This window comes from Sparus aurata, chromosome 14 (genome assembly GCF_900880675.1).
Source record: "Sparus aurata chromosome 14, fSpaAur1.1, whole genome shotgun sequence".
In the NCBI taxonomy this organism is placed as follows: domain Eukaryota; kingdom Metazoa; phylum Chordata; class Actinopteri; order Spariformes; family Sparidae; genus Sparus; species Sparus aurata.
In genome coordinates, this window is record NC_044200.1 from 20,427,357 (window position 1) to 20,448,852 (window position 21,496).

General features: G+C 44.2%; 1 protein-coding gene across 1 annotated transcript in view; it reads left to right on the forward strand.

Moving 5' to 3' along the window:
• Nucleotides 1-498: 498 nt before the first annotated feature.
• Nucleotides 499-21,496, forward strand: part of LOC115595570 (mucin-5AC) — a 48,822-nt gene continuing 27,824 nt past the window's right edge. The window contains exons 1-8 of the mRNA XM_030440212.1: nt 499-603; nt 6,683-6,866; nt 8,796-9,227; nt 9,506-9,991; nt 13,734-13,886; nt 17,429-17,608; nt 19,844-19,920; nt 21,180-21,270. Coding sequence (XP_030296072.1) covers nt 6,737-6,866; nt 8,796-9,227; nt 9,506-9,991; nt 13,734-13,886; nt 17,429-17,608; nt 19,844-19,920; nt 21,180-21,270 — 1,549 coding nt within the window. The 5' untranslated portion in view covers nt 499-603; nt 6,683-6,736. The remainder of the gene's footprint in view (nt 604-6,682; nt 6,867-8,795; nt 9,228-9,505; nt 9,992-13,733; nt 13,887-17,428; nt 17,609-19,843; nt 19,921-21,179; nt 21,271-21,496) is intronic.

Consider the following 21,496-nt stretch of genomic DNA (forward strand, 5'->3'; position numbering starts at 1 on the left):
GATGAGTTAACACAGCGCCCCCTGCTCCCTGGGTCAAACTGATGCACCCTTGCCATAAAACCACCATACTGTCCTGAAGAAGCGACATGTTAAGAGAAAGGCAGAGGAGGATAGGGAACAGAGGTTTTGTTAACTGAGCAGATGTGGGAAGTTGGCTGCGTGGGAGAGCAGACTCCATCATCGCGTCTTCTGCTGTCGCAGCTCAAACCACCGGCCGGTCTCACAGCAGCTCAATAATCAAGACAGAGGGGTTATTAATGCAGTGGTGGGGTGTTTTAAATGTCTCTGGAGGGCCCACTCACTGTGTGGCTTTTTTGTTTGTTTTGCCAGGCTTCAGTCATTGTTCTCAGCCTGGAGGCCCACGGAGCAGGAGAGATTGAGCTACTGAAAGCAGTTTCATCTCCCAACTCTTTTCGACTGATCAATCTCAATCTCGCTCGGATAAATGTGTTTCTAACCGTCAACGTGTACCTTTGCCCTCTTTCTGTAATCAATAACTGTTTATATTTACGTCTCACTCTCGTTTTTTTCTCGCAGGGACCCATTTATGTGTCGTTTGTCAGCAAGGCCATCTTGTGGGAGAGAGGACTCTGCCACCACACTGTGAGTGCCAAAACACTATTTAAACAACAGGGAACATGAATACTGTTTTTTTTTTACTATCCTAAATCTCTCGCTTTTTTCTGTGAAGCTTGTTCCTACGACCTTCCTAGTTGGACCCTCGGACATGCACACAAGTTGCTCATTTATACTAATGAGCGGCCAAAATTGGTGTTTTAAGGGTTTTTATGTTACCCAAGAGTTAAAAGAAGCACTTAGCAGACAACAACATATAGAAACATTATTACCATGGAGCTGTTCTGTGACAGATACAAAGAGGGGGGTGGTTTCATTTGATCCCTCACATTCCTCAACAGGTGGCATCGGAACAAGTGAAAATGTCCAAATCAAATCCTTATATCTCACTGGAATATCACTTTCAAGGTGATTGTGTCTTATAGTAAGTGCGATGAGATATTCTGACTAGAAATAAGCAAAATATGCTTGTATTGTATTAAGGTGCATTGATTTTATTGTTGTGGAATGACATGTTTAATGTGATTGATTCATCTCTAAGATATTTTTTAGAGTTCGCAAGTAGCAGATCAAGGCTGCTGTATCCGACATGTTGGGAGTGAGATCAGGCTGCTTTTTTGGGGATAACTGGCTGTTGGTCAGAGTTACGTAATAATTGACCTTTGGTAAAATTGGTATGGCAATATTTCAGGTGCTTATTTTTTGGAGCAAGAGTCCAAAACCCAAACATAGTTACCTTACAATAATGAAAAAACAGTCGATACTGTAAGCTGAAAGCAGAGTAAGTTTGATAAATGACATAAATGATTTTATCCGTCCTTAAACTTCTATTTACTGATGGGACACTAAGGTTCAAATTCAGTAAAAGCTTTTCAAAAAATCTACTAAATCTGGACGTTGGTGGTTTTCCTCTAACAAGTAAAAAGAAACACACACACACACACACACACTCCTCTCTCTCCTCCAGCACTCAAAAGTCTCCACCTCTCCCCTCGGCTGAAAAGAGTCTGGGAGTGGATGTGCCACAATTATCAGTGGCGTTGCCATGGGGACAGCAGAGTTGTGTGGGCTGGCTTCCTGTCTTGGCCTCTGGTTAAACAAACAAGTAAAGTCGCCAGACAAAGACGCTCGCTGGTCCTTACAGCCTCATTTACATCCTCAACTGCCTTCAGCACTTCTGCATTCGGCAAGTTCATCGGGCGCCCGCGTCGCCCTCCACCATCTCTCTGCCGCTGCCGCTATATCTAATAAATCAGGAGGGCATTGTGATGGTAAACCTGCTCCCGTCATACAGCTACACAACTTTTTTTACAACAAGCATGTCCCTGTCTAAACAGACAGACAGCCGACAAGAGGCTGTTGACCCAGCAGTCTGCTTTATATAGGCGTCAGAGCCGCTGCGCTGTCACCCGGGACACGAGCTGCTATGGGACGCTTCAGGTCAGAATGCACAGGTGCCCAAACAAGCCAACAGAGCTGCAGAGCTGCAGATTAACATTCAGTACACAAAGAGTTCAACACACGTTTTATGGTTTCACTCGCTGCGAGTCGTTGTTTTCTTAAATAGTGAGTGAGCACAGAAAAGCTTCTCCTCCTCAAGTGTCACTGAAAACCCTTTAACGACATACAGAAGACATATTCAACTTTTTAACAGAGGTTAACGATCAATAGTGTTGTTTTTAATATGAGGTAGGCACTGATGAAAATGTCGTTTACTCAAGTCCAATTTAAGGTAGTTTTTTTGGCAGTTTTTTGCGACTTGTCTCCGAAGAATAATGTGGCATTTGTACTCCAACCACTTTAACTGCAACATTCAGAAATATTAAGAAATTTAGAATACATTCACTCGTCCTCTTCATTGAAAATGCCGGAATCTATGAAAATGCAGATATTGGTAAAATAAATGTAACTACTGGATGAAAGGAACCTCCTACTTCACCGAAAAATACATTCTTGGTGTATTTTCCACATAACACTTGTGCAAGTTGCATGTCAGACAACTAGCACTCCAAACTTCATGGGAGCATCATTTTTATGACCGCGACACTCTCAGTAGTACTCTGAAGTAATAACTACAATTACTTTAAATGAGCACTCTGTACTCCTGGATCGAAGGAGTCCCATCTTCGATCTCTGCTTATGTTTTTATCTCAACCTGTAAAGTGTCCACACAGACAGACAGACATAAATACTTGGCACGATGCTCGAGTTTGCTAAATGTTTCTATGATGACACATAAAGTCACAAACTGAAAACATTACTAGCTGACGTTGTTGTGGCTGGTCATCATGCTTTACTGAGAAAAGACTTGAAACCAGCGACTGAGACTATAAACTCATACTCAAGTGACAAGTACTGTCATTTTCTCATAAGCTTACATACAATCACACGCCAGTGGCGTCGCCCCTTTAGAAAGACTGCAGGTTTAAGGCACTGTGTATGTTTTTTTAGTGGGCTATGCTAGCGGCGACTGCAGAGGTTTGTTAAACTCACTTCCTTCGAACTCTGTGCTGTACGATCAGATTATTTCACACTTCTAATCTTCAGCTTCACAACTAACTCCAACACCTGTAAACAAACTTTGATGTGTGAAATCAGTTAAATTCCTGTTTTGAATAAAGAGTTTGAACGATTCTTCCTTCGCTGTATGTAATGCAGGCTGTCATGCTGTCGTCCTGTGTTGTGTTGTGTTGTGTTGTCTCAGGATGCTGGGGCTGGAAGAGCTTGCCAGGCCCTCTGTGCCTGCTCGGGCCTGTAAAGGGGGGTCATTGTCTAACCATCGAAAGTAGAAAGTTGCTCTGAATGCTAAGCTGTATCTGAGCCTGGCTTCTGACACGAGCTGATAATCAGATTTACTCCCCTGAATCCGCCGGACTCCACAATGCGCCCCACTGTCGTCGTCCCCCGCTTCGCCTCTTGCCGGCCCCTCCCCAGCATCCCCGACCTTCATCCACCCACCCTCCTCCCCCGCAGCAAAGCTAATTACACCCCGCAGAAACACAAATCTCCATGATTTAAAAAGTCACTCTTTTTCAGGGGTTTAACCTTGTTAGGGCCTAAGCCTGGCTTTCTTGTGCATCAGCTCTGTGAAGAATTCTCTGTTCCTGCAGACACTGGGACATAGACACACTTCTGTCTTTGCTCGTAGTCGTCCGCCTGTCAGAGAGTTCACTCGGAGGCAGTGTAATTAAGTGTGTGTGTGTGTATCGCTGCTTATGTACGCTTGTGTGTATATGTGTGTGTGTGTTTAGAGGTGAGGGGGGGGTGAAGGAGCACACGCAAGCCTGTCCTCTGCAGGCCATCTGGGACTCTGACTAACTAATAGACTTCCTACATTCATCGAGCAGCGCTACTTGTACATCTCAATCAGGGAGCTGTTGACCACAAACAGGCCCGTAATGACATTAGCCAGTTCTGGCTGTGTGAGGACAGCGTGTGGGTTGCCTGACGCCAGGAGGTCAGCCCGTTTCCTGGGGGCCTGCAGGGCCCCGGAGGAGCCCACACGCGTGTTCTGGGTGTCTACAGAAACTATAGTATTACCTACTGTCTCTGATGGAAATGGCTTCCTCTGTGACATGTTCCAGTCATCCCTTTGTACGGTAATGACACGTGCAGCAAAGAATTACATTTAGTCATTTTGACTATTTGACTTTCATCTTCAGTAGCCATTTTCTTGTGAGAGGATCCAATATGTGTATTTGCGTACATGAGATATGTTTTTGAAATAGCTCAACTTCAAATTGACTAATCTTTAAAGAATGGAATTCAGACGACGTACATTTATATAGCTGGTTTTATTATTAGCCGATATTCGCCACATCAAACAGTGTTGGGCTATATGTTGCTCGATAAGAGAAGATATGAAACCTTTCTTTTTTAAAGACTATATTACAGAACAGGATCTGTTTTGATTTTTTTACCCCAATATTGGTCCCAGTACGTGGATGCTTCAAAGATTCTATTCTTTACAGCACTTATTTGCCTCCATACTCAAACTTTTACTTTAAGTTTGTCGTGAACATGAAAAGAAAATCAGACTTCGGTACTGTCATTCAAAGTTCGTTCAAAAACTAAAGTTAGCTAATAGCGTTGAACGTAAACTTTAACTACTGTTGTGCAAGTTTTAGACGCTTTATTATGATGAAAACAAATCATCAGCTTCACGGTGTATCGCTGCAACCGCTCACATAACTACAAGACAGAAAGTTTACGTTGAGTCAGTTTTTGTTAAATGTCAGTAGATGATTGCTTTTGAAAGCTGCATGTGTCGTCAATGTGACCATGTTTAATTAGAATTGGAGTGTGTTTAAAGGACACGCAGCTTCGTCTTGTACTGTGTGACTGCGTTCGCGTGTGTGGCTGCATTAACATGGCTTTTGCATGTGTTGTAATGACCCAGACATAAGTTAAACATTCGTGCCCGGACGCGCTCCTCAGAAGGTCACCGGTTTGATGACACCGGCCCGAGTCGATCCTCACAAAGCCTTCCTCATCCTCCTGACAGGCCTGAGCGACAGGTAATGAGGAGGCCGTAGGGGAGGAAGAGGAGCGAGGAGGAGAAGGGCCCCCATCACCGGCTCTTGTTCTGCTCTTTCTACCTCACTTCTCCTTCTTTACATCACAAGAATGCAAATCTTTAAAGCCTCCAGATCTGAGGAGAGGGAATCAGCAGAGATGGTGCAGGGATTTAAACGCTGATCCTCCCTGTGTGAGTCACAGACAGCGACCCCACCTTCCTCCCCCACTTTCTCCCCCCTTTCTCCCTCCGTCTGAAGGTCTCCTGGTTCATCGTTGTAGTCGGACAGATGTTGTATCCGTGCATTTTCTGTTTGTTTTTTTTTTTATTGTGTGTTAAACGAGTGAGGAGCTGAACTTTGTTTTACGTGAAGCTTAAATCCAAGTCAAATAAAGCCCTGCTGCGTCTGTGGGCCGTCTATTACAAATGTTTGCTCTCTAAAGGCCACTGAATGAGTCACTGGGCTGGTTTTCTCTGTTTGGCGTGCCTCAGACGGGCGTCCATCCCTCCACATTTCCAATATTGACCGTCCCGCCTGCTTTTATCTGGCGTGTCCCGACAGTGTACTCTGAGGAGTTTTATCACCCTTGAGATAATTTTCTCCCTCTTGTCTCTGAAAGACGAGGAAGGTTGTGGATGTAAGAACAGAAAGCAGGAGTTACTTTGTGTGCTGAGGAAGAGGAAGATGGTGTCGTCTCTTTAGTGAACACAAGGGGGCAGTGGAGGCACCATGCATCATTTGAATTCTCCACAAACTGTTCAGAAGGACTCCTCTGTCAAGCTTTTATTTTGTGGTGGCAGGAGTTACAGATGTTTTCCAGAGTGACTTTTATTTTGACATGTTTTCTATCAGATATCTGGGAGGTCAGATATACATTTACTTTGCAAAGTCATAGTTTAGTTTTTGTTTGTTTGTGTGTTTGTTTTGTAACCTGCCAGTGTAAGGGAGTAGAGTTAGAGTTAGAGGTAGTTAGAGTTTGGTTTTATATATTTATTTGTAACTTTTTGGTTGACATTTTTTCAATTTAAAAGTTATTTTATATCAAAAACACACAACATATTTTCTGTTGTTTTTTTCTTTTAATTCTTTATTGATTTTATATGGCTTATATATTCACAGAATTTGTACTTTTATGGTTTTGATTAGTTTTTTATACACATATAAACTAGTTTGTTTTTACATTCTTCCTTTATTTTAAATAATTATTTTAATTTAACAAATGTGTTTAATTGTTAAACAATGTATTTTCTGTCTATTCATGTTTTTCTTTTTTATAATGTATATTTTTATTGTCTATTGTATATGTATTTATATATTGTCTGCCCTTAGTTAACATTTGTTTGAATTTTTACAAATTTGTTATGGTATGGTATGGTTAGGTATATTAATGTTTTTTTCCTTTTATTTAATTATTATTATTTGTTTGTTGTATTTTTTAATACTCTTATAACTAATTTTATAATTATTGATTGATTTATTTATTAATTTAATTACTTTGATTATTAAAAGTAATGATAAATGTGCTGATGTGGAGTCATATTGTGAAAAGTTTCTCTCTCTCACTGATTTCTCTTTTTCTTGTCTTACAGGTTCATGAACGTCCTCGTCATCGTCCTCTCTTGTGTCCCCGGTTCTTGTCTCACATGAGGGCTCGTTCTGAGGACCTCAGGCCTCCTTGTTCCCTGAACACCAAGTCCAGACCACAGCCTCCGTCTCAGGGGAGGACGACCAGCACACACACTCTCGCTGCGCTGAGGACGCAGACGCTGGATGGTGAGGCTTATCAACACAACACCTGGTGCTTTCACACCACCAGGAGGAGGCTGCTGCCTCCTTTGACTCCACAGCTCTGCTCATTAACAAGTTTTCTCGCCTTTTCTTCCTCTCCTGGAGCAGTGGAGGTGGAGGCCACCGGGCTCGTCGTTAGCTCTTAATCTCTCTCTGTGGTTGTGTTTGGTTAAGTGCAAATCTCCTCTCTGGCGAGGAAGTGCCCACAGCGCCGCCCTCCTGGTGGTCTTCTGGTGGGAGTGAAAGGCCCGGGGCTGGGAGACCTGCCGCTCCTTTCAGAGCCCAGCCTCTGATGTGAAGGCATCTCTCCCAGCACACACCTCAGCTCCACAGCAGGGCACTGCTTTCACCATGCCGGGGTGTGTGTGTGTGTGTGTGTGTGTGTGTGTGTGTGTGTGTAGCAAAGGAGGGGGGCATTTCTCAGCAGTGGGGTCTAATGCTAATTATTCTACCATATGGTGGTCGGCTCCCTCACAATCGCCCTTAACCCTGCTCCCTGAAGAAACGTGCTGCGCCCGACGCCGTGGCTTTGCGCTCTGACACATGTCATTCATACACACACACGCACCAGTTCGCTTGTGTATGTGTGTGTGCGTGTGTGTAACAGATGGGAATGGCGGGGCATTGTAAGAGGAGGCAGTGCAGAAATGTGCTCTCCAGTGCGTTCTCTTTATCCTCCTGTGCTGACTCCTCTCGGTGGCAGACCCCCAGGAAACAAGAGCAGATTGTTTCACACCCTCCCTCCCCCCCATCACACACACACACACACACACACACACCGAACACACTCCCTCTCAGTGGTCAACAAAAAATAGGAGGAGAGAGAAAGGAAGGGGAGTGCAAAGGCGAAAGGGGGAAGAATGGAGAAGGCGAAAGGGAAATGGGCGGCTCTGGGTGGAGAATCTTAGAGGGATGAAAGGAAATGTTTAGAGGAAGGAAGAGGAGATAATGAGCGTGGAAGGACGAGAGAAGTGGATTTATGGAGCAGTGCAACAAGTGATTGAGAAATGAGTCTGGCTGTTTGCTCGCTGTAGTGCTGACATGATTCAGTGGTCATTGTGGAAGTCATTTATCAAACAAATTTGCCCAAGAGCTGATTGATAGTTGACTATTGGACATATTTATACATAAAAGCTACCTTTGCACACTTACCTTATTGCTAATTTGTCCAGAAATCAGTTCTTAAAAAAGTTCGCAAAAGGCATTAAATGCATCTGATACCTGTAGACACTCTATGCACACAAGCAAAAGATTTCCATCCTGCTTCCAAAATATATAAATCGGAAACCGATATTCAGTATTATTATTCGTATCTGTGTTGTTCTACTTTGGCTCTGATGCAGCGTCTGTTCAGTCAACACTGAATAATCTGGATCTGCAAAATAACTAACAAGTAAAGTTATCAGATAAATGTATATTTAAGTTCAGTGATATTAATTGAAGGATGGGAACGGCAGGTTAATGTGAAGTTTATGTCAAAAGAAAGCACTGAAATGGTACAAAAAGTGGTCACAACCCTACCAGAACATCTTCTCACCTGCCAAGTCAATTGAAAGTTCCCCTGACATTCACAAAATAATAATTTTATGTGACACCTGTAACTGACATGATGTTCTGCCATCTCCAGCCTTTAAGAAAGATTTAACCCACGCGAGCTCTCCTGCCCTCAGGTCTGATCTCTTTTGTGAATATTGAGTTTGGAAACAGGCAGCTGCTCCAGCGGGGAAGATTTCTCGCCGCCTTTGTTAGCGGGCCGACCCACCCAGCAGGAAATCAAATGTTTGCTCCAGGACCGAACAAAGTGGGAATGAACATGTCACGAGCAGACTTTTAGAAATGATCTACGACATGTTGAGCATCTTTGTAGAACAGTGAATAAGATACTGTTGTTGTGTTTCTGTCTTTTATTTGAAGGTTTCTTCAATCCCAGTCCAGACAGAAGGAGAAATGTTGTGCAGGCTGGCGGGGGTTCGATCGCAGGAAGTCGGTCTGCTGTTGTTGTTCCCTGTCCTCCACTCCCTGCTACTCCACCATCATCCACCATTAATCCCGAACCCCTCCATCAAAACACCCCTCAGCCCGACTCAAAGGGAAAACAAACCAAGCTGAACTCTGTGCCAGCATCTCCCTCCAGCCCTCGACATGCTCCAGAGGAAAAAGACGTTCAGGAGAGGGAGACACGACCTGTTGTGTCGTCCACCACAGATGAGCCTGCGACACCGGAGCGTTCAGCGTCACTGACCTCCATGTTCTCACACGGGTCTCTCTCAGATTTAAGTCGTCCTCCTTCCAGTTTGTTCAGTCGAAGCACAGATCTCGCCAGTGGCAGGAGCAGCGTCCTCTCTGGTAAAACTTTAGCATTAGCTTTAGCCTCCTTCACATGTACTTAATGTTTAAAACTAGTGACTGTCAACCCAGTTGCCAGAATAAATGTTGGCAGTGTTCATGTCTGCAGAGAACAGCTTTGTTGAAAGCTTTGTTTGTTGTTTTTTTAAAGTTGCAACTTCACGTTTCTTTAGGTTAGATTTTACTTAATGTTGTGACAGTGCTGCTCTGATTGTCAGGTGAGGTAAAGCACTTAGTTAAATAAAGCTACTTTCTTATTTTCCTCTGTTGTCTTACAGCAGATATCAGGGATTCGGACCAAGAAGGCAGACCTGGTCTCTCATCGCTCCAGCGTTCTGGAGTGATACAGTCACCGTTGGCTTCTTGCCCTCCAGCAGGATCCAACCCTCGCCGATCATCCACAAACACCACGACCCCCCCTGTATTCTGTGAACCACTGCTTGGCCAGACCAAACCTCTTTCACCACGCCCAACATCAGACGTCCCTCCTCAGACAGACATCACTCAGAGCAGGCGTGAAAGCACAAAAACAACAGAGAATCTCAACAAAGGTGCATCTCTAGATCCTGGTCTGAACCCATCCTCTGACTCCGATCGTGGCCCCATCACCCTGGCATTCCCCTCCACTACTTGGTCCTCCTGCCCAAGTCCACAAAGGACCACTCCCCGCTCAGGGTCAGGACCAAAGCTGACCCCATCAGCGTCAGTGACTCGGCTGGAGTCTCATCGTTGGCCTGTCCTGCCTCCCATCTCCCCTGTCAGAGGTGAGAAATGATCTCTGCAGGCCACATATGGGCTGTTCACAGCCTCCTCCCTGCCCGGCACTGCGCTCCTGCCTACGTTCTTAGGAGCCCGATTGTCTTGAACATGGCTGGACATCCACTCATAGACAAAGGGACACAGAGAATTCAAAGCCTGCCTCCATAGTGAGACGTCCTGATGCTCCTGCCCCCACCGACACATTGTCAAAGCATCGCTGTCAGCCCGCTTTCCCCATCGACCCCCTCCTCATAATAAATAACGCAGAAAGCTTTTCTTTTTCCTCTAAATCAGCAGTAGAAAGGAGGGCTTTTGATGAAAAGCTGGTACCGTTTGATTCCTCGCTCAAAGGCGCGAGGCCCCAACAATAGAAGTCGGGGTGCCTACCTCGTGTGCCGTGCCTCTCAGCCTCGGCTCCCCCGTGCCTCGGCTATTCTCCGGGCTCTGAGAGGGAGACGTGTAGCCGATGGTCATAAATCCACACTGACCACCGCTCGCTGACGGCAGAACACTGAGCAGGGCCGCCACAATAGAATACCTCTGCGGCTTTCCTGTGGCCGCTAATTTACCGTTCCCAATGGGGATAAAGGACAGGGCCACTGACATCTGACTTCTCCGGGAACTTTATGAAAGAAAGCAAACAATGTGGAAATTGTGTAGGGATTTTCTCTTTTCTATCAGAGACATCTACTGTTCTCTGTGTGGTGCTGTGTACTGCAGGGGGGCCCATGCTGTATCGGAGCACGCTGTTCTGTTCACAGCAGACACAGAGCGAGTGTCACTGGTTCATTTATTTCCCCGCAGATGGAGGCGATTCAAGCTCAATGTGGCCTCAATGTGGCAGCGTGTAAAGCTTAAAAAGATCAGTCTGGTTTATTACCACTTGGGTTTATTTTCATAGTTCTGGCCGTCATCAACATAGTTATAATCTCAGAGCGAGTTTGACAAGGAGAGCAACACAGTAACGATTAGCCAGGTTGTAAACTTCACCTGGTGGCTACGGTACACATGTAAACAAGCTAACACTTGTTACCTTTTATTTTGCAGCGATTTAGACATTTTTCTGCCAGGATTCGTCTCCCCTACCTTCAAAACAAGTTCCTCCCAACGCTATTTTGCAGGTGCACCATCGCTGCATCTTGGGTTCAGTGCCAGCAAAGACAGTCGTGATTTGTTCAGAGAAATACAAACAAACCAGAGAAACTTTTATTCCCCTATAACAGAATGATAATGGGTGCAGACACAGACCTTTCTCCAGTGTAGCTGTGGCACAGTGCTGTGGTCTTGCTATACTTTAGCCAGATCATCAAAATCATTTTATTTGGACATGAAACCAGAAGTCAGAATGTCCAAAATAATAATAAATGTAATAATCTTGCAGAGCACAAAAGTGTTTGCATCAATACAGCAAGTACAGGAAGACAAAGTTGAGCAATAGAATGCGTGTTAACTGGCAAAAAGTTCTCATGGTCCAGTCACTGTTTTTGTGTCTCTCAAACTTGTAGATCTACATCTCAAACCAACCCTCCTCAGTTGAAGTTCATGTCTTTATTTAATCGAACATTCTCATTTGAGAGACACTCAAAAACTACTGTGAACATTGTCCTGAGGTGGTCTGCATCAGCATCATGTCATCGATACAAATCTGCATTTTCATTGTGATGTTTTGTCTTTTTGCAGCAGTTTTGGCTCCGGAGACAGTAAAGTAACCTTAAACCTTAGAATCCTGTGTGGTAAATGGCTGCAGAGGCTGATGTGAGTCTCCTCACCCCACTCAGCCCCTTTTGACCCCAATCATGATTATTTCAGATCCCCTACACTGCACGGAGTGACCCTGAGCTGACCTGTTTTGAGCAACATCTCCAGAGTGTAACTGTCCTCCACAATGAAGCGGGGCACTGTCCCGGCCCCGGCCTGGCCTCTCCACTCGGGGCCTTTTACCCCATCACTGTGACCAGGAAAAGAGGGCCACAGGCACACAGAGAAGGCCTTGTCTGCCTCTAACTCTGTCATATCAAACTCCCTGACCCCCCAGAGTCACCCCTAACCTCCCCGAAAAACTCACCCTGACTCAGTATAGCCCCAATCTGCTGGGAATGACAGCTGAGTTGACAGCAGCAATATGCTTTGAAGTGTCAAGTCAAGTCCTTCCATTGTCCGTCTGAGTAGAGCGCCGAGCCGCTCAAGTGCACAATAGTGCAGCGGTGTGTGCATGTCGTTGTTCGCGTACTTGACAGCGCGAGGGTGGCTTCATGTGTACATTTATACTCGTCCATGTGGGCAGAGGCGAAGGAGCTGAGTTTGCCTTTTTCCTTTTTAGAGCCTCTGTATATATTATCCTTTTGTGCGGACCAAGCTGCTCTGCATCTCTAATGTGAGAAAAGCCTCGACAAGCCTCTTTCAGGGCGACGACAAAACACACCACCCAGTGAAACAGTTTCTCTCCCTAATCCTCAGATTTCTGAACCAGGCAGAGTGAAACAGTTTTGTTTTGACGGTCCGAGAGGAGATAAGTAATTAGTGGTGATCTGGATGGAGGTTTTTGGTAATTTGAGCTGAAGTGAGACTACTTTCGCCCTGAAGTCTGACTGCAACGCCGTGCTCAGACCTTCATATCTGCATAGCCTGAGGGCCTTCACTCATGGAGGTCCTGGGTTTGTGTTGTTAGTTGTCCACTTGTCAGAGTGTAAAACCTGGAAGGGACAGGCTTTACTTAAGCCCACTACAACATCCAGCTGAGATTTATAGTCTGATAGCTGCATCGGAGAACGTCCTCCAGGAGCTTTTCCTCTGGCTGTCGGCTCGCTGTGGTGTTATTTGTTTATTTACATCTCATTACTTATCAATCCAGTCTACACCCCTGAGATTTACTGAAATCCCAACAAGTGATAGATTGTGATTTAATGCCTTCTAATTGTTTAATGACATTCAATTTAATGGTTATCAGAGTTTTTGCTTCAAATGAACAGCAAGAAAATATCCTCTTTAGACTTGTACACTTCTGTGTAGTTGATAAAAAGAAATCTGCTTCGATTTCTTGTTAAGACTTACTGTAGATGAGAACTTTGATGCTGCTATCATATCTGTCCATTAGCATGATATGAAGCTAAATAAGGAGAGCAAGTTGAAACAGCTAACTAAGATCAGTCCAAAGTTAGAAACGTGTCTGTTAGTGCTTCTAAATATAATTAATTTATACATTCTTTGTTTTAATTGTGCAAAATCAGTCTAGAAAGCATGATGGTGAGCCAAATATCTCCTGGCTTCATAGTTTTGCTAACGGACAAAGAGTGTTTTCATTCTCATTTAACTTTCAGGAGGAAACTTTCAGCAAAGTCAATTTCCCAAATTGTCAAACTACTTGAAAGATGTCTGGAATATCACTATAATGAGATTTCCCATCTTGTTTATTTTCAGCTCTAGATGAAGATGAAATAACTTATCTACTAAAATCATGAACATCCAACTTAAAACGACTAAAACCATTAATCTTCAGTGAGAAAATGAAATATTTAATCACCTCAAAAGAAGGTAATTATATCACTTTCCTGAACTGCCCCTCTGCATTGTGCTCATTAGGTTCTCCCAGTTGTTTTTATTATTATTCATACACCTCTTTGTTGTTTTCTATTATTTTCTAATGAAACAACCCACTGTGCCCACGTGTGTCATTAAAGCTGCATTTAATCCTCATCATCATCGCTGTTTATCATCCTAACATAATACACCCACTCTGTGTTGCTGCAGGACGCTGTGGCACTGCAGCATCTCGCTCGTCTGAGCTCAGCTGCAGTCAGTCTCATGTGTTTGACGAGCTGGAGGCCATCGCCCCTCGTTCCACCTCCTGTCCGTCTCTGGACGAGGCCGCAGACTCATCCGGGTGCCCCTCACCTGATAAAGGTAGACACACACACACAACCATATAGTCTGCAACAAAGACTTGTTTTCATGATGGATTAATCTGTCATTTTCATCTTTCAGCCAAATACCTGTAAAGCTTATGACATCCCATCAGCCTCTGCTCTGTTAGTAGCTTATTCTAGTCATATAAGCAAACATTAGCATGTTCATACACTGCAATACAAAAGTAAATATGGGAAACAACATGCTAGCTTAACATATGCATGTTGCTGTTGACAGCATGTTAGCATGCTAACCTTAGCATTCCACTCAAAGCACATTACATCAAGGTTTGAAAGTTAACTCGTGCCTTTGTTGTCGTTCCTCTTCCAGTATATTCTGACAAAAACAAACAATGATGGAGTTGATTATAATAACTGCCAGAATGGTGCTGTACATAATGTTTTCCTGTTTATTTGTTTGTTGCTGTTTCCATCTCTATGTGCCTCCCAGTAATGTCTCAATTAGACGTGCTCTCCTTCCTCTGTGACTTCAGCCTTGTTACAGACAGGGACGGGCTTATCTGATCCCTCACTGTGTCAGGTCATTGTATCAGCCCATGTTGGCCAACAAAAGCAGGGTAAATGCGATGTGTGTGTCTGCATGCCTGTGCTAAATAGCATGTGTGTGTGTGTCCTGGAGGTGGTTGAGTGAGCCGCCGAGAGACACATTAGCCAATGAAGACTTCCTTCACCTCCCTCATAGCCCTCTAATCCCTGACAAGGTGTTTAACCTGCTCGCTTGACCCAGACCCCCATCTGACCCCGGCGACCTTTGCCCCGAGGATGTGGACGGATCAGGGCAGCCGCTGCCATGGCAGCCACAGCGTGATAAAATCAACTCAGGCCTCAAATGCCCTGCCAAATGTGAGCTAATGCTCCACACTGATTTTTATCAGGCTGACATGAAGCACAATCCACATCTGTAGATAATGTGGCTGATTTAAAGCTTCACTGAGCAGGATTTTATTAAAAATACAGATATCTTATCAGCCTTCATCACCAAGAAGAATATTTCATCTTTAAGCACATGTGGGGACACTGTAATGAATGAATAGATTAATGGTTAAAATAAAACATGCTTGTCTCTAGAAACAATTCTTCTTGACTAGTTGACATAAAGCAGTTTTGTTTGAACCAGTCTGAAACAGAAAATCTACGGAAACACAACAGTCAGGCAAGTATTTTTCTTAAAACAAACGTCCAAAGTGACGAAAGAGACTCAAGCACAGTCGGACACAATCTGAAATTGGTTAATTAGACCTGTTCTAAAATGTTCCCCCTTTAATAAGCAGTTATGGTTGATACGAGCAGCAGTACATGACGTTCTCTGGTGCCTTTCACAGTTAATGATCCGTGATCAGAGCTGAAAGTGAGTCAACCCATTTTTACAACACATAAAGTTCTGTCATCCACAGCAGCAGGATCAAAACTGATGATGAAGCAATCATAATAGTTTAATACTAGTGCTTAATACTTAACCTGAGGCTACACTTGAGTTGCTAAAAATGAAACTAGAGACTTAAAATTAAAGATGGGCACTCTTTAGTTTTTTGCCTGGATGCTGATCACAAACTGCCACATCCCACATCATCCGTCATCCTCTCATCTCTTTCTCTTCTTATTTCCTGCCATCCGATTAACACAGAGGCTCTGCATGACCTGTATAAAGTTTACTGATGTTGAATAAATAAGTATTTTTTAAACCTTTCTCAAACTTCATCGTCCCACAGTGCATTTAAATTAGAAGTGTGTCCGTGCTCTTCTGTCCGTCTGACCCTGTGTGGGTGGTAACCAGTGTGTCCAACACCTTAATCACAAGCTTAGTCATTTGTTATCTGCCACTGTGTTTGCTGAGTGTCTTTCAATCTTGCGGCTACCTTTAAGTAATTACGCACTAAGAAGCAGCCTAACTGAAAGTGTGTCCCATCACATTACGTTACACCCACGGTTAACCCTGGGATTTCCTCTCAACGACTCCTTAATTTATCAGCCGAGGCAACAGTGCCTTTTTCTCACCTGAGGGATTACTTTACCAGCGTCAGCACACCTACGTGAGTGACTTCCCAACTGAAAACACTTCACAGGAAAGTGTGTGTGTGTGTGTGTGTGCGTGTGGGAGCAGACTTGACTGCACAAAACAATTAAAACAAACTGAAAAGTTTCTGTTTGTGAAAGCTACAGGCTTGTGCGTGTGTGCGTGTGTGTGTGTGTGTGTGTGTGTGTGTGTGTAGTGGGGTACCTTCAACAGAGCGTGCTGTGTGAAATCCCCTCGGAGTGGAATGGTAGCTCCACACCCAGCCAGCGTCGGCTGGGGATTTGCATGGGCCCCGAGCCACACTGTCATTGATCCGGTTTTAATTGGGTGTGACGATGAGAACTTTGGATTCTGGGGGGGGGGGGACGGAGTGTGTGAGGATAATGTACAGTATGTGATCATCTTGGAGGACTTGCATTGTAAAGATGATTGTATTTTTGATGATTGTTTCTGTTACTATATTTTGTTGAGTGTGGGTTTAATTTGGACATATTTAAGCCTGACCATCTTTATGACCGTGCTAGCAGAACAGCTCTTAACGTATTTTATGTACATTTTGAAGTATTGAAGCATTAGAAAGGGTCGATAGAAGAGCGCTTACCTCACATGACTGAACGGCTGTATCCGCTTCAAGAGAAGAAGAAGAAGATGAAGAAGAAGAAAATAAAGAGGGGTAAGAAGATGACAAAGAAGAAGATGAAGAAGAAGAAGATAAAGATGAAGGAAAAAAGATGGGGGTAAAGAAGAAGAAGAAGAGGGTGAAGAAGAAGTGATATTCAGAATTCATGAATTCCCACATTCCCCTTTAGACTGGTTTGGGCTTTTCCTCTTTTTTAGGTTTATTAACTTGTTTTGTTTCTGGTTCATGATCCTAAGAGGTCGTCCACACCAAGAGCGATACCTGTGACAAAAATAATAAATAGATCGTTTTTAACCTTCACCTTCTGTCATGAGCTCTGGTTAGTGACTGATGTGATTGAGGATGAAAGCATCTGAAATGAGTTCAGCCTGTCAGGTATCACAGATCCTCATTAGAGTTCCGGTCAGGAGCCTGGACATCTGAAGGCAGCACAGAGAGGAGGTGCTGCTCGTTCACATCTATAGGAGCAAATGTAGGTGGTTCTGAGCATCTGGGTCCTGCTGGATAACCAGGCATGTCCAACTGGTACGGGTAGACCCAGAAGAAGGGAATGCTCTGGATCCCAAGGGGGAACCTGGAGAACGTTGCCGGGGAAGGAGACACCTGGATGTCCTTGCTGAACCTGCTGCCACTGCACAAAGCCTCCAGATCAGTGTCAGTCTATTTTAGGACTGAAAATGAGATGAAACAACATGTTTGTTTTCTCATCGTTAGCAGCTGCATCGCAGCCCCATCAGTGGTCTGTTCTGTTATCCAAATGACTCACCTATAGAAAAGAAAACCTGTTTTAGTTATAATCTGTGTGCATCAGCGCTGCAGGATATTTTCCCATTGATTCAGACTTTGATGTTGTCCTCCCATGCAGAACTCTCTTCTGGCCTGGCAGCGCTGACGGTGGGCTGCGACTCAGGAAATCTGGGATCCCTGTCCCGGGTCCAGCTGCTCCTCCTGGACCGACTGGAGCCGGAGAACCTGCCGAGTCCCTTCGGTATGGAGGAGGAGCAGGATTGGGATCTGAGGGAGCAGTATGATCCAGAACTGGAAGGTAAAGCTCTTCATGAGAAAGGTGCAAACAGATGTATAGGGAGAAATATGAAAAAACACAGGGGCTGAACATTATCATCTCAGCATCGACATCTCATGTTTATTTCACAACTAACATGATGAAACTTCTTCATACAGAACTCCTGTCTTCTATCCTCTAATATCTAATACATTTCTCTCTCTATGTAAAGGTAAATTTGCCTGAATAAGTGTGTGGTAATGTGAGAGAGAGCAACATAATCACAGTTTAATACCAGGATTAGATCTAATCCAACGAAAACATCCAGCTATATCTGATACAAGTGTCTTGTTAATGCCAGATGGAAACTGAGCCAAAAGGGGAAGTTCACACTCGAAAGATAAACTCTGAGTCAGCATCGATATCAATCTACTTAAAAGCTTTTGAAACTTGTTTATTAAGTCAACAAGCATCCAAACGGTCTGCAAATTGTCTGTGATCAAGTGAAAATCACCTGAAATCTCCATTATTTGCGATATATTGAAGAAGTCAACTGTGACTGACGAGCAATCTCAGTTTACTGATCATAAACCTCCTGCTCTGACAAATCTCTCTGACAGTTTGCGTGACATTGTGTGATAAGCAGAAACCGTCGCTTTAATAACAGGGAGCAGTCAGACAGGTGTGTGTCTGCGTGTGCGAGGAGAAAACTCACATGACCAGACAGAGGAGAAAAAACATGACACTGTAGGTTGGTTTTTTTGCCGTCCTTGAGAGTAAGCGATGCCTTTATGGCGTGAAGCGGCTTCTCTTTTAACGAGCCGTGTTGCCGCCTCTCATCTGCTCCCAGGCATGCCGCTGCGAGCTCTTAACTGCTTTTCCCCGAAAGGTGTGGCAGCTCACAGAGGAGGTTTTTAGTGATATCAGGATGTGCCATATTAATAAAGATCAAACCGCTAGAGTGGATCATTAACCGGGAAAGTCCAGCTAAGATAGCAGGAGACACTTAGAAACAAGCGCTGCACACACAACAATGGATAAGGAACCGAGAGGAGCGTGTGCGGCACAGTCATTCAGTCTGGCGTCTGTTGTTCGGAGTGTGATAACGCGTCGGAGAGAGAGATAAACACTGCAGACGTTTAAAGGTTCAGTTCAACCAAATTACGAAAGGGAAAACCTGTAGTGGTAGGAAGTCGTGCAGGTGGTTCATACGTTTGTTTGTTCAGGTTTTGAGAAATTCGTCTCAACTAGATTTTTTCAGTGGTGGAATGTAATTGAGGTACATTTACTCAAATACTATACTTCTACTCTGCTGCATCTCAGAGGGAAATATTGTACTTATCACTCCACTACATTGTCTCACAACTTAAGAAAAAAGTCACTTTTCAGTTTAAAGTTTTTGTGAAAACTTGCAAATTGTCTTGGATAAGCAAAGCTAAAAAAACATTTTTCTGACACCATGAAAACGCTAGTGAATATGAACTTAAACATCTCCAGCAGCAAAATGCAACATACACATACAATGCAGATGTTATATTAACCCGAAAACATGTGATACAACAGTAAAACACTGACTACTTTTCATGTTTATAATTAAATCTTGTGACAACGCTGTCAGGTTTTAAATGCAGGACTTTCACAGTGTGATCATTCAAACTTTGGTCTTAAAACTTGATCAGATGAAACATTTTACAAACTTTACCTTTACTTAATCAACAGATGTCACTGTAAACAGTTTCAACTGAAGAGATAATTATTTTTTTATTTGTTATGAGCACTGACATTCCTTCGACCTCCATGCAGATTTCTCCAAACCTGGACAGATATAACCAAATCTATCTGCTAGATTTCGTCAGCGACAGACCAACAAAAATAAGAATACTGCTGTGGTTTTCTGCTTCTGCATCTATGCCACCGATGTTTACAACAAGAGAAAATCTGTCCGAGTTTGCTGGAAGCTTGTCTTTCCTCTCTCTGTGTCTCCAGAACAATGTTTGCACCTGGCACACTTCTGTAGACAGGTGCTCCTCCAGGGTTTTGTTGCTCCATTTTTTGCCATTGTTTGCTCAGAGATTAAGAGCCATAATTGGAACTAATACGCGATGCATTACTCATATCTGAGCACACACACTCAAGCACAAAAGACAAGTGCATGTAAGTGCGCGCAGGAGGCTGCCACTTATGTACACACATGCACGGGCGCCTGCCTGCAAACACACAATTGCTTCCTTTAGCTTGACGCTGCGTCCTCTGTGTGTGTTTTTTTTTATTTTTCAGGTGTTTTGAGGCCCCTCACAGCTGGCAGCATCTCTGAAAGGTGTGACTCTCCGGGGAAAGTCCAAGAAAACAAATCGGTGAGTGCCGCAGCCTCTTGTGAAACCGCCTTTCACTCTCTACCCCCCTCCTCCGTTCATCTATCAGATTTCCCCCCAAAAGCAGGACTGCGCCTTGTCGTGAGCAAACACAAGACCTTCAGGAATCAACTCCGGTCGGACAATAAGTCCAAACCTGGCACACACAGTCTCCCTCCCACACAAAGGCCCCCTTTTACAAACTTGAACTGGCATGTATTTATAACTGTCTTTCCAGTAAGACGAGCCAAATTGTTGTTGATAATTGAGACACAATATAACAGAGGGCACGCGGCGTGCAGCAGGTGTGTGGTTAATCAGTCACGGGCTGCAGGAGGGGGGAGGCCTGACTGTATGGCTTTTACTCCAGCTCATTGCTCTGTCGCAGGGGGGGCACGCTCGGCTAAACGCCCGACACTGTGGGATTCTTTTAGAGGATGCACCACCTCTAGGATCAGACAGGGGTTGAGGGGTGAGGGGTCAGGGGGGTAAACAGGGCTTGTGCATGCTGGGCTGCAGCGGAATGGACGCAGGTGCTCCACGTGATCTACGATTAATCTCCCCCTTTATGACGGACGAGAGAGAGCCCCTGAAAAGCATGAATGAGACTCATAAGCCCCCTGCAATTATGCCAAACCACAATGACGGGCTGGAGTGGTTGGAGCTGGATTCATACCGTCATTTGCATAATGTTCCTCACTGAACCAAGTGTCCACACACTGGATTATTTATAAAGAGGAGAAAGTGATAAACCAATGGTATGTTTGGAGCCGGAGAATGGGAGGAGCTGCTAGCTCTGGTTCTCGGTTTGAGGCGTTTTATAAATCACTCCCGTTTGGAAGCTTTGTTTACGTGAGATCTTCTCAGTTATACAACATAGAAACCATGGAGTTTTAAAGGAATAGTTTGACATTTTAGTTGACATTCCTAAAGTCTTTTCATCATTTTGAGGCTGCGAGGCAACCAGCAAACACTCCAGGAAGTCATCGCTCCCGGCCAAGAAAACGTCCGATACCATCTTAAATAAATTCTTTGTTCATAATGCTAAAGTTATTAAAACCCCACCCATCCTCACCTGTTATTATGCCACTGCAGTAATGGCGTCTTGTCTACTTCTTGACTACTTGCCCAGATTCATGTATACAGAACATAAACACGGCTTTTGATTCCAGAAGTTGGCGTACATCCATGTGTAGACTTTGCACATCACAATATGGGCGATCTGTCGCTGAAGTTTCATCCTGACTTCTGTTTCCTTGCAGGATCAATCTGAAGGAGGTTCTGGTTCACCATCCTCTTGGATCATAGACCCGAGTCCATCACATGACATGTTCAGATCAGCCTCTCCTCCTGGTACTGTATCCCTTACATCTACTCTGACAATGATTGTTTTCTTGATCTGTGTGTGCTGTTATGTCATATCACCACTTTATTAAAACAGGCGCTCTTGCTCAAGAGCCTATAACAACAATACTTAATCAATACAAGAGCCTGTCTTCAACCATTAGCGTCTGATCCGGTAAAAGCCCACTCAGTCCCTGTCAGCTCTGGTTTATCAGGAGCCATTGTCTCCTCACTG